This window comes from Plectropomus leopardus, chromosome 4 (assembly GCF_008729295.1).
Source record: "Plectropomus leopardus isolate mb chromosome 4, YSFRI_Pleo_2.0, whole genome shotgun sequence".
Lineage (NCBI taxonomy): Eukaryota > Metazoa > Chordata > Actinopteri > Perciformes > Serranidae > Plectropomus > Plectropomus leopardus.
In genome coordinates, this window is record NC_056466.1 from 22,611,859 (window position 1) to 22,632,172 (window position 20,314).

The 20,314-nt window shown below is 38.5% G+C and overlaps 2 protein-coding genes across 2 annotated transcripts; one reads left to right on the forward strand and one right to left on the reverse strand.

Moving 5' to 3' along the window:
- Positions 1 to 1,043: 1,043 nt before the first annotated feature.
- On the reverse strand, positions 1,044 to 7,156 carry crtac1a (cartilage acidic protein 1a). Its single transcript, XM_042485860.1, has 14 exons — positions 7,034 to 7,156; positions 5,753 to 5,958; positions 5,466 to 5,662; positions 5,219 to 5,355; positions 4,924 to 5,080; positions 4,159 to 4,293; positions 3,403 to 3,539; positions 3,185 to 3,321; positions 2,967 to 3,049; positions 2,676 to 2,776; positions 2,418 to 2,586; positions 1,776 to 1,921; positions 1,437 to 1,476; positions 1,044 to 1,339 (listed from the first exon to the last, which is right to left on the reverse strand). Exons 2-14 carry the CDS (start codon positions 5,947 to 5,949, stop codon positions 1,332 to 1,334), a joined length of 1,644 nt encoding a protein of 547 aa, XP_042341794.1. The 5' UTR covers positions 5,950 to 5,958; positions 7,034 to 7,156; the 3' UTR covers positions 1,044 to 1,331.
- Positions 7,157 to 7,319: 163 nt separating this feature from the next.
- On the forward strand, positions 7,320 to 13,695 carry r3hcc1l (R3H domain and coiled-coil containing 1-like). Its single transcript, XM_042485412.1, has 7 exons — positions 7,320 to 7,581; positions 8,487 to 8,967; positions 9,256 to 9,443; positions 9,691 to 9,761; positions 11,127 to 11,222; positions 11,345 to 11,485; positions 13,226 to 13,695. The coding sequence occupies exons 2-7, from the start codon at positions 8,509 to 8,511 to the stop codon at positions 13,276 to 13,278; spliced, it is 1,008 nt and encodes a 335-aa protein (XP_042341346.1). The 5' UTR covers positions 7,320 to 7,581; positions 8,487 to 8,508; the 3' UTR covers positions 13,279 to 13,695.
- The last annotated feature ends 6,619 nt before the right edge of the window (positions 13,696 to 20,314 follow it).

A 20,314-nucleotide genomic window follows, 5' to 3' on the forward strand; every position in this document is an offset into this window, starting at 1 on the left:
CCTTCTTACATTTAATGTCTGAGGTCCCGTTCTGTCATCTTGGCTAGACAGGACTTATGAACATATTTTCATATCGTGAATTTTACTGTAAGTTCTTATTGGCTTTTTTTTTTAATCAACAGGCCTTTCTCACAAAATACATGTTTGACTTATCAAGTAAGGAAAATAATAGCATGAATGACTGCTGAATTCCATCAGGCTGCTTCAGTTTGGTGTTGGTATTGTGCATGTTGGCTCACAACTTACTGGGACACTTTATCATTAGTGATATTCAGAACACCTGTACTTTTCATGCTATGACAAGTTTGTAGAAAAGGTCTACATTACATATTAATAATAAGCTTTGGTCAAGAAAGTTCCCTCGTGTTTGCATGCATACTTAACCATGCCACTGTAGCATTTTCATCTGTGTATACAGCATGATCTGACACAGAGGCACTACTGCATGCACCCAGCTCATCTGAGCATAGAAGAAATGTCCAGATTGCAGGATGTCCAGATCCTAGGACTTTCACTCTGATACAGCAGACTTGCTGTTACTCCTTGACACAGGAAGTCAAGTCTTTTAGCAAAACCTTGGTGCATGCTGTCTCACTGTATCGCTTTTACCCTCGAGACTACCATCCCCTGAGATCTGCCAGTAGAGAGAGTACTATGACACACTGTAGTAAAACTGTCTCATAACGGGAAGCTTTAACTGCAGAGACAGAGGTGGAGCGGACGCCATCGTAAAAGGGAGCCAGTGCTGCAGGAATTGAGGGACAGAGGAGGAGAGAACAGGAAAAAATGGTGAAGGAAAACAGGGAAAGGCAAACATCAGATTAAGACAACACAGCATGAATGGCTGAATTGATGGAGATGAGAAAAAAGGGCAGAACAGAGGTAGAGAGAGGAATTTAGGAATATTGTTGCTTGGTGCGGAAAGCTTTGAGATGATAGCTCATCTGTGTCAGCCAGAGTTCACATCTTGTTCTTACTGGTTCATTTTCAGATGTCTGTAGGTGGAGATGGAGGGTGTTTTACTACTAGTACTGAACACCATATTGATTTGTAGCTGTTTATTTAGGGAGTTTGCCATGACACATAAAAAATAAGCTAGCAGTTGTAGTAAACAATCAAAGGAAAAACATGAGAAACAAAAAAAAAGAAGAAAAACTCAAGTAAACAATCAAAGGGAAAAAATAAGAAACACAAACACATTACACTACTCATAGAGTAATAAAAACAAGGCTCTTGTCTTCAGCTACAGACAAAAAAGTCTTTAAAAAACATGTTTTCTGTAAGACTGCATTTTCCAAAGCAAATTTTTATTGCATTTGATATGATTGTCTTCACAGACCTGTGAAAACAGCAACAAAAATAAAATTAAATAAAATGGTTTTATTCATCTTTAAGGCACTTCAGAAAAAAAAGTTTAAATTGTTTCGATTTCTTACCTGCACAGCGGCCATTCCTGACCACAAAGCCTTTGCCACACTAAACAAAAAGAAGAAAAGTCATTGGTTTTTAAAACTAACAAGTAGATTTATTTAGAATTTGCAGACAAAGGACAAAAAATTATCATGTGTCACCACTCAGTTAGTTATTGACTGAGTGCTGACACACAATATTAAAAAACTTCTGTCATTTTGTTGTAAAATTGCTTCTAACTGAACTGACGTTGACAGTGAGAGACAAAGTCAAATTGATTTGAATAAGTTTATGAGGCCACCATCCCACACTGACTGGAACATTACCCGTCTTCATAATTCATGCCGTGGAGCCGCTCTGCGTACCTGCGTGTCATTGGCAAGCAGAGATGTTTCCCCTGCTCTGGGATAGGCTACTTCCACCACTGAGTTCATTTCACCAGGCTGAAGGGTTCGAGTGGTGGAGCTGCTGTCTGGCCAGGAGACCTCCAGTACCGTCACATTGTCACTCCCTGGTAGTCATGGGTAGAAAGAAGAAAAGAAATGTACATGATTTTCTCTTGCAGAGATGAGAAGATTGATATCAGTCTCATGCCTGTACCTTCAACATGAAAGCTAGAGTCAGCCGGCCATTACCTTAGTTTAGTTTAGCTTAGCTAAGCAGGAAGAGTGGAGGCAGGGGGGAACAGCTAGTTAGACACATGCAGTCCAATTTTCATTCGATTATGGTGCAAATTTTGAACCACTTTTCCGAAACCGGCAAAATCAAATGTGAATTTACACACCACCACACTTCTAGTGGTTCATAAGTGATGATTGGGAGAAATTACTTACGTATGAGTCTATACATTGTTTTTTTTTTTTTCTTTTTTGGTAAAATTGTCAATGGTATATCTTTAAGTAATAAGCTTTAGGGGTTCATGTGGGCACATTTTCTTTATATATATATATATACACACATATATGTGTGTGTGTGTATATTAGGATGAAAGTATAAAAGGAAATTACCTAATCCAAAGTGTGCGACTGGCTCCATCTCACACAGGTACCCTGAGCCTCCATCAATGATGCGTGTGTGTGCTCCACTCTGACTGGTGAAGGCTGTCACCTTGGCTCCCCGTGCAAAAGAGCCAAATCGTGTGCGAGGGATGACCCGAAGCCAGTTGTTGGATGAGCCCTGATGAGGTTTGACAATTCAGATTGTGGATCTTTAGCGCTCAATTATTATAAAAATACACACACGCACACAGGCACACACATACACACCTGTGTGACCTTGAAGACAGAGATTGGCTGCTTAGCACTCTCTCCATGTGCCAGCAACAGCTCCAGCTGTCCGTCTCCATCTAAGTCTGTCACGGTCCCGCCTGTCCAAAACAAACAGAGCTTTCACTGCAGTGACCTTTATAACAACATCACTGCGGTGTTAACCTTACAGCTGTGTCTCTGTAAATATCATTCAAACAGCAAAGAGTAGAAGTGTCACATATTTACTTCAGGTTATAACATTATGGGAATAAAAAGGATGAGTGTCCTCTGTTGTGAGGTCGAGCTGACCTGTCCCTCGCCCCCTTGGCTCTGCAGCATCTCCCACGTTAAGCTTCTGGATCAAAGGGTCTGCATTAACTCTCCTTGAAACCCTGCAAACAAACACAAGACAATCTAAGTATAGATTAGAATTTGAACAATTACCCAGGATTTTTTTTTACTGCCAGTTTTCAAGAGTTTGCTGCTTCTTATTGGACTTTGGGTTAACATAATAGATCAAGTGTTACCTGAATAGCCTGTTTGGGGCTTCCCCTCTGTAAGCAATATTGTTGAAAAACACTTCCAGTTCCTTGTCATTGTCAAAGTCGGCAGCGATGACTGTGCGAATAGGTGAGGGAGCTGCAAATTCTCCGGTGGCTATGTCCTGCACAAGAAAGCACTGTCAAGACCTCCTTTATCAAACTCACTTCATCTTTTCTGCCTCTATCCTGCCCTCCTCCTTTACCTTGAATTTAGAGTCGCTGCGCTGCAGGAAAAGTCTGTGTGGGCCGTTCCAGTTGCCGTAGATGATATCCGTCTTTCCATCACCATTGAAGTCAGCCAGTGCAACTCCTCTGCCATGCTGGTACCGGTCCGCCACACCTTCACAAGGTGACACAAAAATAATTTTAATTCCCCACATTGGCGACTCCTTGTAGTAGCATCAAAAAAGACACTCTGGCAGATGGTAATGCTTTTTAGTACCCCAACCAGACTACATTCTTAATGAAATTACCTTAATATATTACATTTAAATTGCTTCCCTGGTCTTATTTATTCAAAACTGTTAAACATGCTAAAATGCTTATAATGCTAACATGCTGGTGTTTTGCAGGTGCAATATTTACCATGGACACGGTCTTAGTTTAGCGTGTTAAATCCCCTAGTTAGCACTAACCCAAGTACAGCTGAAGGAGATGGGAACATCATCAGTTTTTCAACTGTTTTGTGAATTTAGTCATACACAAAAGTACTCCCATGGCAATCTATCACATGGTTATCAAACTGACTGACAAACAGACTGATACTCCCATCTGCTGTTAGCATGACTAAAAGTACTGGTAGGCTTTAAAGTTAAAAGGGCAAAACATACAATTTTTGCTGGAAAACTAAAAGAACAAATTTTTAAATTGCTTTTGGAACTAAAAATTGTGCTCAAACACCGCAGTGAAATCAAAATATATACCTGTACTTACTTCTTCCCTTCTTGTTTTAAACTCACCTGCCTGTTTGGCCATATCAACAAAAGTCCCATCTCCATTATTCTTGAACAGGAAGTTGGGTCCGTTCTCATTGTCACAGAAAACATCCGACCTCGTCTGGCTCAGGACTGGTCCGACCACCACGCCGCGCCCACCTGCACAACAAGCTAACCGTCAGTCCCTCTGCTGATTCTGCACACTTCCAAAACATCACAGACTTAACTTCTCTAATCTGGCTCCAGATCATAGACTGTATGAAAGAGGTGGACATAGCCACTGTGATGTCATGCATTGGTTTGTCGACGACTATTTTGAGGACTGGATTTTGGCATTTTAGCCGTCACCATCTTGTTGTTTTGAAGCCAGAAGTGACCATATCTGGATGACAGCACGGACCCTGGAAGGAGCGAGAGATGGGTCTGACTAAAAAACCCAAGGACACCGTTGTGGTAGACTTTTCAATCACATGTTAGCACACTCTAAAGCATACTCTGCTTTATCGCCTATTTTACTCTAAATGGGACCAGAATTTACAAAATGAACATCATGTTGTATTACAGAAGACTTGAAACTAACAATTAAGACCTCAAACTCTTTCAGAAAATGTTCACTGAAGAAATAAAACAAGTGGTAAGTAGGGACATTTTTTCATAGACTTCTGACAATCACACTTCTTTCTGCAGCAGTGGAGTCGCCCCCTGCTGGCCATTAGGAAGAATGCAGGTTTAAGGCACTTATAAATTGGCTTCACTTGTCAGACCCGGTGGTAACCTCATGCTCTTGACCTGTGAACTTGTTGACCCCGGCCTCGGCAGCCACGTCAGACAGAGCGATGATGCCCTTCTCAACATCACTGGCAGCTTCATCCATTTCTAAGAGAGCGTGGGGACCGATGTTGCCACTGGCGTAGTTGGCCACGTAGACCGAGTAACGGCCTGTTCCCTGAAGAGCAACAACGGGCAAGAGAGTGAGAGAAAGTTGTTTTTGAAGGAATTATTGAGAAAGTGGCTGAAAAAAACAGGGAAATAGGAATAAGATGGTGGAGTTTGACAAAAAAGGTTTCAAAGTGAGTTTACTGACCTTTCTGTCAACACATGCAACCGAACGTCCTGCCATGTGATTAGCAACCCCACGGCGCACATTGAGCTCGTCCTCCAGAATATCTTCAAAACGACCATTTCGAAACTTGAACAACTTGTCTGAATAAGTTGCCCGTCCTAAAAAGAGAGCAAAAATCATTAAGCTATCTGTGTTTATTTGCTGAAGCAAAAAAAAAAAAAAAAAAAAAAAAAAAGTTTACGACACATCATATTAATGCACTTTTTACCAGAATAGGCGCTGTTTGTGTTGAGGAAGTAGATCTCCTCACGTCCATCTCCATCCACATCACAGGCAGTGACTCCAATAGCATTTCCTGCTATGTCCCTCAGGGCGTAGTATGGAGAGTTGTTGTCATTAATAGCAATGTTTACCAGTCTGTTTTGAGTGTAATTGTACTTCAGCACCAAGTTGGGCCCATCGTACCTGAAAGAAAACATCAAACATATTTTTTTGATGCATATTTCAATACAGTTTAACTAACATATAAAATTGATGACCTTGTCAAACACGCACCCCGCCACAACCACTTCCAAGTCGCCATCACCATCCACATCTGTCACAGCCATCCCATAGTTGAGTTGTGTGGGATTGTGCAGACTGTCCGGAGGAAGCATCGTCTGTGTAACAACCTTAAGCATGGACTCAGAGCTCTGGGCATGGGACTGATGCCAGAGTCCTACCAGGAGGAGCAACAGTCCTGAACCCCACATCACTGCGGCCTGATTCAACACAGAGCAGGACTGAGTTATCCATTTCAAATCATGATGCAGAAGATGCACAAGAATTTTGTATGAAGCAGGACAGACATAATGATGATGAGCAAAGATAATGTCAGTGGTTTAATGTGATGAAGAAATAATACTTTGTTACTTAAATATTTCTTGAGAGAATTCGCACTTGACTTAAGTTTTTATATTTACTTAACTTTCACTTTTAATTAACTACATTTCCTAAATAAAATGTATACTTTTACTCCAATACATTTGTCCTAGGCATTTTAGTCACTACTAAAATAATAGTGTCAATAATAGTGTTTAATTCCTTTAAGTTGTGAAAACAGACATATTTTTCCTCCAGTGTAGTGTAGGTTTCATTTTTAAGGTGGTAAAAATTTTAAGAAGAAGAAAATAAAATAAAATTCTCCAAATTCTGACTGCTTGCTTGTTTGTTACTAGCTTTTACTTGCACATATATTTACATAACTTAAGTACATTTAATCTGTACTTTTACTTCAGTATAGCTTTTGGGTACTAATTTATAGAGATACTGAGCATGAGTAAAAACTGCATTACAATTATACACCACTTTCACACATCAAGGGGTAAAAACACCACAATTTTATAAAATGATTCAAAGTGACGATCAGATCAAACAAAGAACATTATGGAGAGGAAGTTCGTCTCCTATAACTGTACAAATCATTAGAAAGCCACAATAGAAAATAGATTTAACTGCGAAGTGTTTCTCTGCAAATCTACCACTGATCACCATTGTGTTTTCCCATTATAAGAAAGAAATCATACATTTGAAAATTTCTGGATGCATGCATACCGTCCATAAAATCAACTCTTTCGCAACTGCACGACGGTGTCTTTGCACACAAATTTATTAATGCTCCTCTTTTGGTAACAGTTTCTTTATTGCTAGATTAATACATTTGTGATTAATTGTTATTTTAAAAAATAAAGAAAACAGGAAAAAAATAAAGATAAGAAAGAAGATGCATGATATAATACTGCAGCACTGATGCCCAGCATTAATGGCGTGCAGGACTTTGGTTAAAACCCGTCTTACCTGACAGCTCTATCTGTGCACAGAGATGGAAATAATGTAACTTCGCTTCAGTGATGTAAGTGTGTTAGGCACCGTGTACTATATAATTTGTCAGGTCTCCACCTTACACAACTTCAGCCTCTAAAATTTACGAAACGGCTTGTGTAACGCACAGGAGATCGGCCAATCAGCGAACAACTGAGTATCAAATCAGACTGTTGACCAATGTGTGATCTGCTTCTGTGCGAGAGTATGTCAGAGGCGGAAGTCTGCTCTGTTTGACTTCCTTATAATACATGCATGGTTTGTAGGCGCTGTTGCCGTGCACATTACTGCGACGGCACAGAGAGAATACATACAAGCGACAACAAATTTAAAATTCCCTAGACTCATAAAGACAATTAGTTTTGTCAAGAAAAACCAAATTGTATGGGTAAAAAACGTACAGGCCCTCTAGAGTGGTTCAGTTGCAACCCAATACGAAAACATCATCTCCCACAATGCTTTGCGTCGTCCCACGCTTGCGTCACCAGTGCGACGAAAATCTGTAGCAAACAAACCAAACACGGGTAAGGCGAAAGAGCAACAATTATTATATTTAAGAATGTTTTAAATGAAAACGAATACATACATTTATATTTTGCTCTATAGTGATGTTAATGTTACGTTTCTGTCCTTAACAAACAGGAATTGCAACCGTAGCGAGTGCAAGATTAGTTAGCTAAATAGATAAGCTAGCAAGCTAACCGGTCATTTGGTCCGATGTTTAGACTTTCTCCTCGCGGAATTAACTAATCCAGTGAATAAGAATGAATTTGATTTATTTTACCATTAATCTCACCAAGATTTGCTTGGAAATCTGTTAACCGAGATTTTAGACATCGGCGTTATATAGGTTATATTATATTTAACATGGCACAGATGTTGTAAATATTGTATATATTATATACCTGTTGTATAGTGTTATTCTTCCTCATGTACTGTATATACCTGTTGTATATTGTAGCATCATTCACATTTTATACTCTATATACTTGTTGTGTACATTGTATTGTAGCATGAGGCACAAAGTTTTATATTTTTACACATTTCACACACTCAGCACATTCAACATATGCATAATTTTAAATATTAATATATTAGTGATAACTGTTTCTTATTATTACTACTGTACTTCTATTTTACACACTTTACATATTCAGCTCATTATACATACATATAATACTTTTAAATATTTTCATACTAGTTCTGATTGTTTCTATTATTAGTTTATTTCTATTTTCTATTTTTGCTTACTGTGTTCTGGTAGGTATTTCTACTTTCCATAATTCTCTATGCTTTGAATCAGAGTGACTGCACAAACCACAGTCAGTCTCCCCTTAGTGATCAATCAAGTATTTCTGATTGTGATATTATGTACATTGGTTTTCCACTACATTGTCTTTTGTCCTCTTTCCTTTCCTCTATGATGCAGGTATTTTTAATATAACTTAATAATGGAGTCCGAACAGACAAAAGAAGACTGTGCTCCCTCCCAGCCAGCAGCCTCACCTCCCTCTCAGTCAAAGAAGCCAAGTCAGGCTCTGTATGTCCCCAAGCAACGTCTTCATGGCTCCAAAGATAAAACTCAGACTCAGGGAGAAGTCAAACCAAGACCCAGGCCTCGCTACACAGACAAGGCAAGGAAAAATGCCAAGAACAAGAAGGACAAGGCTGGAGCAGCTGACAAGGGAGTGCCTGTTGAAGGAGAGATACAGAATGGTGATTCTGATGTAAAGGAAGAGCGATTACAGGACACAGATGCGCAGGTTAACGGGGTGCCTGACTCAGCCAGTGTGGAGGGAGATGTTGCCTCACGACTGGAAGAAACAGACGCTCAGGAAGCGGAGGAGGAGAGTTGGGACACCTTATTTAATGATGATGGGGATTGTCTCGATCCGCACCTACTTGAAGAGGTGAGGGGCTTGGGCCCGGCGATAAAAAAATAATAAACAATAATTGGAGAACTTTCCCCAAAATTCTCTCTCTCTCACACACACACACACACACACACACACACACACTCACACACTCACACTCTCACACTCTCCAGTTTATGTGTACACTGGGCTAAAACAGTAATAAGTGTTCTTATTATACACATAAAACGTACAACACAACAATAAAAGCATATCTCCTTATCATCCCTTCTTCTCCCACCTGTTTTTATCTGCTCTCAATCTTCTCACTTCTTCCTTCTCCAGCTGGCTGTGAAGGCGGGTAGAAAGAAGGAGTCAATCCAGGAGCCCAGGTTTGATTACTACAAAATGGACCGTGATGACGATGATGACATTGACCTCACAGAAGACGAACTTGCTCACATCGTAGAGATTTACGACTTCCCTGTAGAGTTTAAGACAGAGGATCTCCTCAAGTTATTTCAGTGCTACCAGTAAGTATAATTCTCTGTACCAAAGCTAGCCTTAAAAGCGATTTAAAACAGCTGTAGAATCCTCATTCATCATGTCCTCGCTGCATTTGAAGGTTAAACAGTAGAAATCTGTCGAAAGCAGTGTTTTAGTGAATGGCATCGCCAGTGTACATATTGCATCTGAGACTCAGAAGTATCATTTTTATCTTCTTTAAGTTTTGTAACAGTTTCTGTTAGTTGTGTGACGATTCACTCACTGTTTTTTCAGACAGAGAGGCTTTGACATCAAGTGGATTGATGACAGACATGCCCTGGGCCTCTTCTCAAGCCCCATAGCAGGTTAGTAAAGCGCTGTGTCGCATAAAATTAAAGTGGCGGATACACAACCATTCATTATCCCCTGCAGTAAGTAATGACGTGAGGCTTTTTCCTGCCAAAATGGGAGGATTATATTTTTTTGGCTTTTTTGCCTTTATTTTTCATAGGACAGCTGGGTGAAATGGGGAAAGAGAGGGGATAACATGCAGCAAAGGGCAGAGGCTGGAGTCAGACCCGAGGTTGCTACGGCGAGGACACAGCCTCTGTCCCTTGGGCGCCCCGCCCCTTCATACAGAGCCAACCGGCACCCTGGAAAATGGTTTAATAGGGAGGATCAGCGGACATGAATAGACCACATGAATTAGATCTTAACTGCTGAGCTAATATGTTGTTGTGTGTTGTAAGAAGAATCACATTTGAACCACTTTTTTACATAACATTACACGTGCTTTATCAGGCAGCGTCCACACCACTACACTTTCCTTGTAAGTATTGGGGTGAGTGTGTGCCCATTGAGTCCTTTGCAGCGGGCAGGGTTCGATTCCAGCCCTGCTGCATGCCCTCCCCCTCCCACCCTACCTTTCTGTTTACAGCTATCCTATCATTAAAGGCAAAATGCCCCCCCAAAAAATAGTATTTGGAAAAAAAATATGCAGCTATTGCTATGTTGATGCTCCACTCGGGTCTACTTCAGTGTTTTGGAACTCCTAAAGTGGAGACCTTTGCAAACGTTGCTGACCCTGTTGTAGTTTAGAAAATTCATGGTTGCATTTTAGTCTGAACAGGCAGAAACAGACTTTTGAAAACGATGACATAGACACCCACGTATGCTACTGGATCTTAGCAATCACAGTTTTTTTAGCCAAAATGTTATAGCTGCTTCTTAATACATTTTTTTTTATTTTTATCTGTTTTGTGGTGGTAATCCTTTCCCATTGCCATGGCTTCCTCTGGCTCCTGGTATCACTCTGACATATCAATGTTTTTGCTTTGCATTGACTCCCAATCTGATTTCCACTGCCTTGACTGCCTTATACTCATGTATTGCTGTCAGTTTCACCCTGTTGGCGCCACAAGCAAAGAAATCTTTGCTTTTACTTTTCACCATGGCTGTATTATATTTCTGTATTTAAGGTACCAGCTGGAGAGTATATAATCTGCTTCCTGTTTTTATTGACAGACACATGACCAGTGTCATGCCATTGTGATATGCAATTTCAGGCTTCTTAGTATGGACAGATTATTTCTGAAATGGAGCTAAAATGCTTGTGTGTACAAAGATAGTTTCATTTTAAGAGTCAATTTTAAAATAAAAACATATCAGTGTGAATGTGGCCTCAGCTGCCTCCAAAAAAAAAAAAAAATGTGTTTGTTCTCCATTTTCAGCTCGCGAAGCTTTAAGATCCAAACATCCACTGATGAAGTTGCGACCGCTCTCCAAATCCTCATCCGCTACGAAGGCCAAAGCTCGTAGCTGCTCAGGTACAAATACTTAGCTGAATGCCTTTCCGGTTCTTTGTCAGTTTTTCCTCTGTAGCGCACATATTAAGAGACTTATGTTATGTTTATTCCTCATTATTCCTCATGTCTCTTCCCATCCTCAGACTACCTCCTGCCTGCTAAAGAGAGACCACAGACGAGTGCAGCACTGGCTCGCAAGCTTGTGATCAGTGCCCTCGGCGTAAAGAGCAACCTGACAAAGGACCAGCGCGAGGCAGAGCGGAGAAAGCTCCAGGAAGCAAGAGGTGCATTACTAACAGAAATTGTTATGCTGAGTTTATGACTGAGTTTTTTTATGTGAAGATGGCCTGTGATGAGCCGTACGTCTTCTTTTGAAGGCCTGCTCTCTCAATTTAATATACAGGGAGCCGACTATTGTTCTGTAGTGCTTTCACAGAGTCAGTCATCTCATTTTCCATCATCTGCGGGTTCGGCAACCTTTGTTTAAAAGAGAGAAATGCCCTCGCTAAGATTGTGAAACATGCAAGTAAGATAGTGGGGGTACAGTTTAGTAGTTTAAATGACATATTTAATAAGCAGGTGCTCAAAAAAGCATCAGCTATTCGCTCTGACTGTGCCCCTGAATTCAGAGAACAAGCTCTAACCATCTGGCCTGTGTCTAAACACACCTGTTAGCAAAAAACAGGTATAAAAACTCCTTCATTCCTGTTTCCTTTCATGCTTTAAACACTTACAGTAGAGTAAGATAACTGCTTTGGTTGTCTGTTACCTGTGATGATGATGCAGCGACAATAACAGTATATGTTGGTTTGTAGTATGTCGATGATGAAGATGATGTTAGGATAGGGTGACAGAAACAGTACATATTGTACTTCTAGTACTGATGATGATGATGATGATGATGATGACGACAGTGATAGGGTGACAGTAAAAGTACATATTACACTTGTAGTACAGATGATGATGATGACAGTGATAGGGTGACAGTAACAGTTAATATTGTACTTGTAGTACTGATGATGATGATGATGATGATGATGATGACGATGACGATGATAATGATGACAGTGATACGGTGACAGTAAAAGTACATATTATACTTGCAGTACAGATGATGATGATTAAGCTGCTCGTTGAAGCGTGAATGTGCATAGGTGCAAGTTACCCTGTGTACGGATTAATGTCATTTATTGTATATTTCTGTGTCACATTGTTTGTGCTTTTTTTGTTTTTATTATGCTTTTTTAAGACACAAAATAATTAATTTCAATTCAATTAAAATTGAATTGAATTGAATATTACTGAAATGCTGCAGATCTTCAACTTAGGTTCAGTTTTAATGTGTCTGAGTGTGTCAGGCAGGGTCTCGTGAAGAAAGAACATGATTTGCCGGTCAACCTTCCCTGAATAAGTAAATAAATATTAAAAACATAAAAGCTTTCTGATCTGACCGTCCTAGTTTTTGCATCACAAGGTTCCCACCACAAGTGGGAGCTGTGTAGTTGCAAGTTGATGCCAAAAAAAGATGCTCTCACTGCTGCGCAGATGACAACAGGTCTATAATCAGCACAGCAGCCATTTCCCTGCACAGATGGAACATAAGTATATAGGCACAGAAAACCACAAATTGGTGTCCGCCGAGGAGCCAGTCAGGAAGTCAGGGCCCATGAGTATAGCTAAAAAAACGAACTAATATATAACTATATAACTTAAAAAAAGCTCCTTTTGTTCTCAGCCTGGACGCACTGCTGGGCTCTTTACGTAAGGTCACAACCCAAAACAGTGAATGTCAGCGCAGAAGTGCATCATGTGCTGAACATTGTGTCCTTGGAATCCATGCCATGCGCGTTCGTATCCAGAGATAAATTTACATCCGGCTCCTCGGCGTGCCTCAACTCTTCCCTTCCCTGCATGTGGCGAAAACGGCGATACAAATTTAGAGCTTCAGATCACCTGAGGCTCGCTTAGTTTAAGGCTTTAGCTGAGTGATATGTTTAACCGTGTGTCTGTGATTTATTTTTCAGAACAAAAACGGCTGGCAGCCAAACAGAAGGAAGATGCTTGGGAGGGGAAGTGAACTGGACAGAAAACTACTGCTTTATTTTCTTTTTAGGGTCCTTGATTCAGCAGAGGCTCAAGTCTTCTCAGTTTCCTCTCCTACTCTGTTTTCATCAAGTGGCCACTCCTTCCTACCACTGCACTTCCCAGAAGTGGATTCACACTGTTTTATCCTTTCTGCCCAAATCCTTCATCATACTAAATTCTCTCTATTCGCTGCCGGTTTTCCTGCAGTGTTACATAACATGAGATTGTTCCTCTGTTCTTCTTTCACTTTTATGTGTATAGTTTGTCCATGTCGCCTCTGTGCCATGGCCAAGGCCAACACAACCCACTCACCTGTGTTTTCTTTCATATTTCTTAACTTAGTAATCACAGTATGGAGTACTGAGTACAACCATTTGTCAAACCCAGTTGAGTACATTTAAGGCTTCATGTTTGTTTTTATATGAATTTTTTAAAGATGACCCATTCAAATCCATGTGTTTTATATATATATATATATATATATATATATATATATATATACATCCACATCATCATCATACTCTTTATGAAGACTTTGCTGAGATCCTGTTAACTTGTCTATTAAACATTTTTCTGAGAATTGAAAGCCTTGTCCAAGCAGGACTGATGATTATGATGATGAAGATGATACTGTTTTTTATTCATTCTGAATAAGCTTTGAGTTTTGTGTTCATTTTGTAAGTCAGTTAAAAACAAGAGTATGTTAAAACCGAGTATTTGGCTGGACCGTGTACAGTGGTTCACAGCCATTTTTTCTTCAGGGACGTCTTTACTATCTTTGAATACACTGAAGACATATTTTAGGGACATTTCATATTATATTAAAATCACAATAATTACAGTAGAGAACATCTGATAAACTGTCCGATTAACCCAAATACCTAACAGCAGGAAGTTTGTGTTAGATTAGCAATTCTGATAAACGGTGAGCAGATTATTTCCTGTGAATATTGCATCAGAGGTGAGTTATCCTGATATTTGCTGACGCTTTTTAAAATAGGATTCTAGAAACCTACAGTCAGATATTCTTTAAAGGCTTTTTTTGAGAAGTTTAAGAAATCTTTTCTATGGCAGGTCGAGGCTGTTTAGCAGAAAGTGAGGCTCTGTGAATATAGCTTGTGTTCAGGTCCTCACAGTGCCCCATGAGATTAAAAAAAAGTAGATATAGAACATTAATCTAAAATAAAAAAAAAAACAATTGCAATTAAGTATCTTAGTAGTTTTGTTTTATTTAGTTAAAATTTCTGTTATTTTTTTATGGTTTTTTAGCAGTCCTTAAAATCAAGAAGGCCTCATGATCCCCAGGACCCCCAGGTTGGGAACCAGAGTTGTATGAAATGCGTTGTTGCGGCCCAGCCCAAATTTCAGGGTCGCCAGCTTTGGATACTTGGCTGGAGCGAGATTTTGATGCCCTGGGCTTATCACCCGTTAGCCCCCACCTCTGCAGTAGGGGTCTGGTAGAATCCTAAACTGTTGTTGTTTGTTTGTTTTTGTAAACAAGCTCTATTTTGATGCTGTTAATGCACTCATCGCACATTTTAATTCAAAGTTCACATTCTTGAAATTGAAGTTGAAAAATAGAACTGTGTAGGTTACCCCCCAAACTGTTTTGTTACTGGCCAGAAAACTTTATGAATTATTCTGATGGAAAATATTAGCAGTTGATGGTGTTAGTGTTATATGGAAATGGAACACTTTACAACTGCTGTTATTACACATTTAAGTTTTAAACACTTACATTTTTATTGGTTAAAAGCGGTGAAATGTAAATTAGGCTAACTCAAGGTGACCAGATTCAAAAAATGAAAACGGGGGAAATTTCCAGCTTTGCTGTCAATATATCATTAAATTATCTATATCTTTATTTAAGCACATTGTGCTGACAATAGGCCAATCTCTCCAGAGTGCAGGACTTGAACTTTCAGTGTGTGCTATTGATCATTTTACTTTACTAGCTGCCAACACCCTGCCAAAATTTTCAGTTGGAGAAAGGATGAAAATTAATGTCCTGTGGCCCCAGGCCCCCAAATCACTGCATCTGCCAGTGGTAATAATAATGAGCGCTAATGAGAGCGGCTGGATGAGACAGAGCGATGGGTCCTGGTGTTTCTGAGTGATTTCATCCAAAGTCTGACTAAACCTGAAACTAAATAGTAGTCTATGGGTGTCTAAGGATATCACTTTTTTGGACAACATACTAAACTATGACTTTTTTGTCGTATTTTTGATGACATACTATTCTAAGACTTTTTTGTGATATTTCTGACTACATACTATAATAGGACGTTTTTTTCATATTTTGTCGTTTTTTTTTCTACATGCTGTATTATGACGTTTTTGGACGTTTTGTTCCACATTGTGTATTATGCCAGGATACAGATACAGGGGTTGTTCCTGAGGACTTCCTTTGACACTGTCGTGGCATCAGTCATCTTGGATGGAGTGGTCTGCTGGGGCATGCTATTTTTAAAATTTTTTGGCTGTTTATTTGCAACGTCCTATGCTATGGAGTGTCTCAGCATGCTATTTTATGTGGTTTTATGTGGCACTTTTGGTCATTTTTTCATCGTGCCATATTATGGTATTTTTGGCTGTTGTGGCAGTAATCTATGCTATGGCGTGTTTTAGGGTGCTATTTCATGTGGTTTTCAGCTGTTTTTGGGACATGTAAAATTCTGAGCATTTTTGCCATTCTATAGTATTGCATTTTTGGATGTTTTGGATGACGTGCTATATTATGTTTTTTTCAGCCGTTTCTGCACGTTATGGTGTTCTGGGCCTTGTCTCAGCATGGTATTTTATGCTGTTTTGTTGTGTTTTCAGCTGTTTTTGGGACATGTCAAATTGTGACATTTTTGCCATACTATAGCCTTGCTTTTTTGGTTATTTTTTTGACATGCTGCCAAATTATGGTGTTTTTGACCATATTTGCACTTTTAACTTCTATGGTCTGTGTCAGCAGGGTATTTTATGCCATTTTGAGGTGTCTTCAGCTGTTTTTGGGAAACAGGAAATTTTGACATTTTTGTCAGACTATAGCTGCTGTCGTAGTCATTTTTTCAACTGCCAAATTATGGTGTTTTTGACCATATTTGCACGTTTAACTTCTATGGTCTATATGGTCTACTATAGCCTTGTTGTCGTGGTCATTTTTTTGACATGTCAATTTATGGTGTTTTTGACCATATTTGCACTTTTAACTTCTATGGGCTGTGTCTCAGCACAGTATTTTATGCCATTTTGAGGTGTTGTCAGCTGTTTTTGGGACATGTCAAATTTTGACATTTTTGCCATACTATAGCCTTGCTGTCGTGGTCATTTTTTCAACTGCCAAATTATGTTTTTTTTTTTTTTTTTTTTTTTTTTTTTTTTTTTACCATATTTGCACTTGTAAATGCTATGGCGTGTCTTAGCACGCTATTTTATGCCATTTTGAGGTGTTTTCAGCTGTTTTTGGGAAACATGAAATTTTTACATTTTTGCCATACTATAGCCTTGCTGTCGTAGTCATTTTTTCGACATCCCAAATTATGGTGTTTTTGACCATATTTGCACTTTTAACTTCTATGGTCTGTGTCTCATCACGCTATTTTATGCTGTTTTGAGGTGTTGTCAGCTGCTTTTGGGACATGTAAAATTCTGACATTTTTGGCCATACTATAGCTTTGCTGTCATGGTCATTTTTTCCAACATGCCAAATTATGTTTTTTTTTTTTTTTTTTTGTTTTTTGACCATATTTACAATTTTAAATGCTATGGCATGTTTCAGCATGGTATTTTATGCCATTTTGAGGTGTTTTCAGCAGTTTTTTGGGACATGTCAAATTTTGACGTTTTTACCATACTATAGCCTTGCTGTCGTGGTCATTTTTTCGACATCCCAAATTATGGTGTTTTTGACCATATTTGCACATGTAAATGCTATGGCGTGTCTCAGCACGCTATTTTATGCCATTTTGAGGTGTTTTCAGCTGTTTTTGGGAAACATGAAATTTTCACATTTTTGCCATACTATAGCCTTACTTGTCTGGTCATTTTTTTCGACATGCCAAATTATGATGTTTTTGACCATATTTGCACTTTTAACTTCTATGGTCTGTGTCAGCACAGTATTTTATGCCATTTGTAGCTGTTTTCAGCTGTTTTGGGGACATGTCAAATTTTGACTTTTTCGCCATGCTGTCGTGGTCATTTTTTCAACTGCCAAATTATGTTTTTTTTTGACCATATTTGCACTTGTAAATGCTATGGCGTGTCTCAGCACGCTATTTTATACCATTTTAAGGTGTTTTCAGCTGTTTTTGGGACATGTCAAATTTTCACATTTTTGCCATACTATAGCCTTGCTGTTTTGGTCATTTTTTCAACATGCCAAATTATGGTGTTTTTGACCATATTTAACATTTTAAATGCTATAGCGTGTTTCAGCATGGCATTTTATGTGGTTTTTCAGTGTTTTAAGTGTTTTTGGGACATGTCAAATTTTGCCGTTTTTGCCATACAATAGCCTTACTTGTCTGGTCTTTTTTTCCGACATGTCAAATTATGATGTTTTTGAACATATTTGCACTTTTAATTTCTATGGTCTGTATCTCAGTACGCTATTTTATGCTGTTTTGAGGTGTTGTTGATGATGACGATGTTGATTATCGATGGTAATTAATGAATACTGGAGAAGGGGTAGGATCAAATAAGTTACACTTCTTCCTACCCCTTTTCAGACATGTTAAAATGGACATATGTGCAGTATGTGTATTCATATGTATGTGTATGTATATTGTATGTGCATAGTAGGTATATATAGACAGGGTGTAAACATTAGGTATTATTTATTTATTTTGTAGATGTCTATTTCAAAAAAGAAAACAGGAAGAAAAAAAGGAAGGAAAAGGGAAAAAAAAATCACTTAAAATAGGTGTATGTATATTCTTAAACATACGTGTAAATGTATATATGTGAATGTATATGATTATTTATATGCAAATATGTTCATATGTATGTGTGTTTATGTGTATATATATATATATATATATATATATATATATATATATATATATATATATATATATATATTACAATTTCTTTAGTGTGAAAGATTTGTGGATGTGGGTTTGTATTTATAATGTTTTGGTCTTGTGATTTTGACATGTCTGGAATTAATGAATACTTTAATAAATAAAAAAGCACACACTTTTCTGCTGTTCTGAGGTGTTTTCAGCTGTTTTTGGGACATGTCAAATTGTGACATTTTTGCCATACTATAACCTTGCTTTTTTGGTCTTTTTTCCGACATGCTATTTTATTTTGTTTTTGGCTATGTTTGCGCGTTTAAATACCATGCCATGTTTCAGCGAGCCATTTTAAACTGTTTGGAAGTGCTTTCAGCTGTTTTTGGGACATGTCATTTTTTGACATTTTTGCCATACTATAGCCTTGCTGTTTTGGTCATTTTTTCAACATGCTATTTTACGGTGTTTTTGGCCACATTTGCACGTTTAAATGTCATGGTGTGTCCCCGATAGCCATTTTATGTTGTTTGGAAGTGCTTTCAGCTGTTTTTGGGACATGTCATTTTTTTACATTTTTGCCATACAATAGCCTTGCTGTTTTGGTCATTTTTTCGAAGTGCTATTTTATTTTGTTTTGTGCCACATTTGCACATTTAAATGTCATGGTGTGTCCCAGCGAGCCATTTTATGTTGTTTGGAAGTGTTTTCAGCTGTTTTGGGACATGTCATTTATTGACATTTTTGCCATACTATAGCCTTGCTTTTTTGGTCATTTTTTCGACATGCTATTTTATTTTGATTTTGGCCATGTTTGAACGTTTAAATACCATGGCATGTCTCAGCGAGCCATTTTAAACCGTTTCGAATTGCTTTCAGCTGTTTTTGGGACATGTCATTTTTTGACATTTTTGCCATACTATAGCCTTGATTTTTTGGTCATTGTTTCAACATGCTATTTTATGGTGTTTTTGGCTTCATTTGCACGTTTAAATGTCATGGTGTGTCCCAGCGAGCGATTTTATGTGTTTGGAAGTGTTTTCAGCTGTTTTTGGGACATGTCATTTTTTGACATTTTTGCCATACTATAGCCTTGCTGTTTTGGTCATTTTTTCGACATGCTATTTTATTTTGTTTTGTGCTACATTTGCACATTTAAATACCATGGCATGTCTCAGCGAGTCATTTTAAACCGTTTCGAATTGCTTTCAGCTGTTTTTGGGACATGTCATTTTTTGACATTTTTGCCATACTATAGCCTTGCTGTTTTGGTCATTTTTTCGACATGCTATTTTATATTTGTTTTTGGCCATGTTTGAACGTTTAAATACCATGGCATGTCTCAGCGAGCCATTTTAAACCGTTTCGAATTGCTTTCAGCTGTTTTTGGGACATGTCATTTTTTGACATTTTTGCCATACTATAGCCTTGCTTTTTTGGTCATTTTTTCGACATGCTATTTTATTTTGTTTTTGGCCATGTTTAAACGTTTAAATACCATGGCATGTCTCAGTGAGCCATTTTAAACTGTTTGGAAGTGCTTTCAGCTGTTTTTGGGACATGTCATTTTTTGACATTTTTGCCATACTATAGCCTTGCTGTTTTGGTCATTTTTTCGACATGCTATTTTACGGTGTTTTTGGCTTCATTTGCACGTTTAAATGTCATGGTGTGTCCCAGCGAGCCATTTCATGTTGTTTGGAAGTGTTTTCAGCTGTTTTTGGGACATGTCATTTTTTGACATTTTTGCCATACTATAGCCTTGCTTTTTTGGTCATTTTTTCGACATGCTATTTTATTTTGTTTTTTTACCACATTTGCCCATTTAAATGCCATGGCATGTCTCAGCGAGCCATTTTTAAACTGTTTGGAAGTGCTTTCAGCTGTTTTTGGGACATGTCATTTTTTGACATTTTTGCCATAGTATAGCCTTGCTGTTTTGGTCATTTTTTCGACATGCTATTTTATTTTTTTTTTGTGCCACATTTGCACATTTAAATGCGATGGCATGTCTCAGCAAGT

Excerpts from the sequence above, each read along its gene's own strand:
- crtac1a (XM_042485860.1), bottom strand. The coding sequence starts at position 5,949 with ATGTGGGGTTCAGGACTGTTGCTCCTCCTGGTAGGACTCTGGCATCAG. Across the intron at positions 5,356-5,465 it reads CACAAACAGCGCCTATTCTG|GACGGGCAACTTATTCAGAC; the intron begins GTAAAAAGTGCA and ends CTCTCTTTTTAG. Across the intron at positions 1,477-1,775 it reads TGCTTGCCAATGACACGCAG|TGTGGCAAAGGCTTTGTGGT; the intron begins GTACGCAGAGCG and ends CTTTTTGTTTAG.
- r3hcc1l (XM_042485412.1), top strand. The coding sequence starts at position 8,509 with ATGGAGTCCGAACAGACAAAAGAAGACTGTGCTCCCTCCCAGCCAGCA. Across the intron at positions 9,762-11,126 it reads CTTCTCAAGCCCCATAGCAG|CTCGCGAAGCTTTAAGATCC; the intron begins GTTAGTAAAGCG and ends CTCCATTTTCAG. Across the intron at positions 11,223-11,344 it reads CAAAGCTCGTAGCTGCTCAG|ACTACCTCCTGCCTGCTAAA; the intron begins GTACAAATACTT and ends TCCCATCCTCAG.